This window comes from Pipistrellus kuhlii, unplaced genomic scaffold, assembly GCF_014108245.1.
Source record: "Pipistrellus kuhlii isolate mPipKuh1 unplaced genomic scaffold, mPipKuh1.p scaffold_m20_p_18, whole genome shotgun sequence".
Taxonomy (NCBI): Eukaryota; Metazoa; Chordata; class Mammalia; order Chiroptera; family Vespertilionidae; genus Pipistrellus; species Pipistrellus kuhlii.
The window spans coordinates 8274791-8279658 of NW_023425493.1; the positions used below are offsets into that span (position 1 = coordinate 8274791).

The following is a 4868-nucleotide window of genomic DNA, read 5'->3' on the forward strand; positions in this document are numbered from 1 at the left end:
GGCGACTGGGTGAGTTTGCTTCCTCAAGCCCTCCTCTGGGTAAGATGCACTCCGGGCAGGGAAGGGTACTCCCCTTTTGAAGTTTCATACGGGCTGAAGCCACCCATTGTACCCCGCCTGGGGCTAGAGCACCTGTCTGGCATTAAACAGCGAACTTTGCTTAAGTCTGCAGGCTTTGCAGGCATCCCGAGCCCAGAGTCAAGCAGCATTGAACGAGACTCGACCAAATCCAGACTCAGCCACAGCGAAGAAGCAGCTTTTTACTCCTGGTGACCTGGTCTACGTGAAGAAGATCAACCCAGCGCAGTTGACACCCCGCTGGGAGGGACCCTACCAGGTTATCATCAGCACACCGACAGCAGCTCGAGTGGCGGGAAAGACTGCCTGGATTCACCACACCCGGTTGAAGAAAGCACCGCCTCAGGACGACAACGGGACATGGCGGGTAGAGACTACTTCAGACCCCTTAAAAGTCAAATTGACTCGGGATGGTGGGTCAGGACAGTACCCCTGATTTTGATTGTAGGCTGGGGAGGAGCAACAGTTCCCCTCCAATCTAGGTGGGTGTTGGTTCGCACAACCGATGGAACCACGTTAGCTGAGAATACCACCTACTCTGGAACCCCCAGTTTCCGAGTGGACCTGAGCCAGTTCTTTGGGGATGAACCTTGTGATGCACTGGGCCTTAGGGGCCGAGGGGGGAGCATGGTTATGTCAGGACTGGGAAGGGTGGCGTGTTCCTCATATGGAGATGGGAATATGTACGTAGCTCGGCAGCTATGGTACACTCAGCATTATGGATGTCCAGAGAGAAAAGGGCGGCACCAGTGTGGAAACATTGAGGATTTTTATTGTCGCCAATGGGGTTGTGAGACTTTTGCGTACTGGAAACAAGGAGACCCGGACATTAAATTTGCCAGGCTAATTGACCCAAGGCCTGAGAGATGTCCAGTCTCTACCCAGTGTAATCCAACGGTTGTGACTGTCCGAGATGGAGGAAGCCCATTTTGGCCTACAGGAAAGACTTGGGGCCTCCGCTTAAATATAGCAGGAACCCTGTTCACTATCCAAAAGATGAGAGCCAGAGGGCCCCGGCTTCCCATAGGCCCAAATGGAGTGTTAAACCCCCAAGCATTGCCCAGGCCCAGACCCAGCCCTCCACATCAGCCCACAAGGAGCCCCTCGCGGACCACCACCACCGCAGGTCAACCTGATTGGGGCCACAATTCCTCAACAATTGTATCCACTGGGGGGAAACCAAGAACCGCTATCCCTCCTGTTCCTGTCCCACAGGCCAGACTCATGAGGACTCTAGATTCAGTTTTCACTCTCCTGAATAGCTCCAACCCAGCAACCACCGATAGTTGCTGGTTATACTTAAATCCCTCACCCCCTTACTATGTAGGTCTGGCCGCCAGCCTAAACATAGGAACAGGGGACGGGGAAGTGGAAAACACCACCCTTGATGATCAGCATCTCGCTGATCTAGCAACTTGCCTGGAAGGAGGGGCGGCCTCATTAACCCTGGGGGACCTCCAAGGGGAAGGGTCCTGTTTCATAGGAGGAGAATACTCCTTGTCAGCTTCCCCTTACTCCCAGAATTGTAATAGCAGCATGAAAATTTCCCGCAACACCCAGGTATTGATTGCCCCTGAAGGGGTTTGGTTTGCTTGCACTTATGGAATGACTCGGTGTCTGGTAGCTGAAAGGAGCCGAGAGCCTTGGTTTTGCATTTTAGTATATGTAATCCCCCAGGTCTATATATATGCTGGCCCCTCCGGAATGGAGCATTTCCTATCCCCAGAAGCCCATCTCCGCCTTCAGAAAAGAACCCCCCTCTTAGTCCCATTACTTGCTGGGCTAGGAATTGCCGGTTCAGCAGCCGTTAGTGCTGCGGCCCTGACTACTCAGAAACTATCAGTCCAGTTCTCAGAAGATATCAGGCTCATTCAAGATCAAATCAGCCACCTAGAGAAGGCCCTGGACTCCCTGGCGAAGGTAGTCCTCCAGAACCGGCGAGGGCTAGACTTGTTATTTCTCCAACAGGGAGGCCTCTGTGCAGCGCTTGGAGAGGCTTGTTGCTTCTATGCCAACCACTCAGGCGTGATAATGGAGAGCATTAAAACCCTACAGAAGCGACTGAGAGAAAGGGAAAAGGAGAAAGAAAGTCAAGAGGGCTGGTTTGAAGGGCTGTTCAATTGGTCCCCTTGGCTGACCACCCTGATATCAGCCTTGGCGGGACCCCTCCTACTCTTACTTCTAGGCCTGACCTGTGGGCCCATCATAATTAATAGGTTAGTAGCTTTTGTTAGAGAGCGTGTTCAGGCTGTTAAGCTGTTGGCCCTAACCACCCAATACAGCCGAATCCTGCAAACTGAAGACACAGCTGTTTAGCTAACTGCTGTTTTCTTGCTTTTGTAAACTTGCTTGCTTGCTTACAAAGAAAAGAGGCCAAGGATTTGACCTCTGCTAAGGAACTAAAAGCAGTGGGGAATGAGGAATGGAAAATAACTGACTTTGCCTGGAGGGTAGAAAGTTGCTACTAACCCCTCCTGGGCCTGAAGGCCAAATCAGCAGACTGTTAGTTTAGGCTAAACAGACAGGACAAACCAAGAAGGGAGATTAGGCCATCTGGCGGATGCATGCAACCATAGAAATTACCTCCAACCCCCTTTTTTACAACCTCCACCCCCTTTCTTTGAAATGTATAAGAAGCTGGATTTGGAAGCAGGGGCTGCTGTTTGCTGCCTGCTCTATCCTGGCGGTGGCAGCCCAGATTCGAATCTGTAATAAAATCTGTAATAAAATTTGTAATTAGACTCTGCAATTGGCTAGTTGGAGTTAATTCCCGGGTAAGGGGGCTCTGCCTCATGGGTGGTCTGGGCTCCATTTAACAGTCAGGAAAAGTATTTGCTGAGAAGGTCAAACACACACTTTGTCAGCTTAGCATTCTAGCACAGAGAGCTTCTCTCTAATAACTTCAAAAGTCCCTTCATTAGCTCTAATTTGTCAAAAAAAAAAAAAAAAAAAGTCACATGTCTCCAACTGTACCACTTCCTAGGGCCAGGGCAGTGAACTAGCAGATGGCGAGGCCTGAGCTGCCTGCCCACAGTTGGAGCTGGGGTAGGATTGATGGACCCTTCTCTTTACAACTGCTTTACCTAAGAAAATAGTTAACCATAGCTCCCTCAATCACTTCACTCACTCATTCAACAAATAATCATGTGCATCCTTTGGCGTGCTAAGGAATGTTTTAGGTCATGGGATATAGCAGCGATAAAATGACAGTCCCCGTGTAGCCTTTATTCTACTGAGGAGAGAGACAATAAGCAGATTTCCAAATACAATAGTAATAAAACCAAACAAAAGTACAATATTTTAAATGATCTAAATCAGTGAAAGAGGAAAGAAAGTTCAATGGACAGGCCAATGAAGGCTTCCTTAAAGAGTCACACTTGAGCTAAAGATTGAGGGAGGTAACCAGACAGACAGATATCTAGTCAGAAAGTATTCCAAGCAAAAGGACCATTAGGAGGAAAACAAAGGACTGTGAGTGCTCTTTTAGAGAAATGACATATCTGCATGCTTAAGGTAAGCTCTGTTAGAAAAGGGGGAAGCAGTGGTATGAAGAGAGGAGAATTCCTGGAGTGATGGTTTTTGAAAAAGTGAGAGTGGATGATCTATACTGCTATAGAGGTGAGCCTTAGATAACCATGTGAACAGGATAACCATGCTAATAGGAGAGAAGGAAGCTACATAGGCCAGATACAGGCCTTGGAGGGAAGTGATGAGAGAAGTTTGTGGAAATTCTCTTGGATTGCTTCTATTTTTTGCAGAAGAAAAGCAGCAATCGTACAAACAGAGATTGGGAATGATATAGGAGACGTCTCCAGTCAGTGTCAATATGAAAAATATGAAAAAGCCACTTGGGAGTATGATAAATGGACTAGGCAAATATAGTAGGGATTCCTAGCAGCATCACAGTGGTCCATTTGAAAGGAGCCATCTTTAAAGTAAGAGTAGGTATCCTGGATACTGGTTTTTCTCTTTGCCTGTTTGGTAAAACCTATGAAACCTTTCTCAAATTATTTTTTTAGCTAAAGGTCCACTGCATGACATTTTTGCACTGGAGTTGGGGGGAGAAGGTCCTCAGCCTGCAGCCAGACCCCCTCAGGAGATGTCCACCTGCTGGCTTAGCTGGGAGCAGGCCTAAGCTGACAGGCAGACATCCCCCAAGGGGTCCTTAGTGCAATGATATACACAAAAATGTTAAATGTTTTCTTTTTAAAAGGCCTCTTCTTGGGTCTTTCTGGAAATCTAGCTTCATAATCAACACCCTACCTATATTGCCAAGCTTTTCCTAGAACATTCCCACATCCCCAGGACCTCAATATACTCCACCTATCCCATACCCAAGGCTTTCTCAGTCAAAACAAAACAAAAATATTTTATACTTTTTTTTTTCATCCAGGCTACCCTCTCTCCCCTCCATATTAGTTTCCTGTCACTGCTGTCACATGTACCTTGCTGGTTAAAATGACACAGGTTTATTCTTTCACAGTTCTGCGCAGAAGTCCATACAGAGTCTAACAGGGTTAAATCCCTGGTGTTGCCAGAACTGGTGCCTTCCGCAGGCAGGGAATTCCTGACCTGCCTTTACCAGCTTCTGGAGTTGGCTGTCATTCCTTGATTTTGGCAGCATCTAACCTCTGCTTCAGTCATTACCCTCTCCCAGGCTCCCTCTACCTCCCTCTAACAAGGACCCCGTGATTACATTACCCAAATAACCCTGGGCATTGGTCTGGGCAGTGGTCAGCAAACTCATTAGTCAACAGAGTGGCAAACCAAGCTCACAAACGGCACGTGGC

At 48.0% G+C, this 4868-nt stretch overlaps 1 protein-coding gene across 1 annotated transcript; it reads left to right on the top strand.

The window, feature by feature from the left end:
* Positions 1 to 438: 438 nt before the first annotated feature.
* LOC118721674 (endogenous retrovirus group S71 member 1 Env polyprotein-like) lies at positions 439 to 2394 on the top strand. Its single transcript, XM_036442861.1, has one exon. The coding sequence runs from the start codon at positions 439 to 441 to the stop codon at positions 2392 to 2394; it is 1956 nt and encodes a 651-aa protein (XP_036298754.1).
* The last annotated feature ends 2474 nt before the right edge of the window (positions 2395 to 4868 follow it).

What these genes read in the sequence shown, in the direction of transcription:
- LOC118721674 (XM_036442861.1), top strand. Translation starts at nt 439, where the DNA reads ATGGCGGGTAGAGACTACTTCAGACCCCTTAAAAGTCAAATTGACTCG.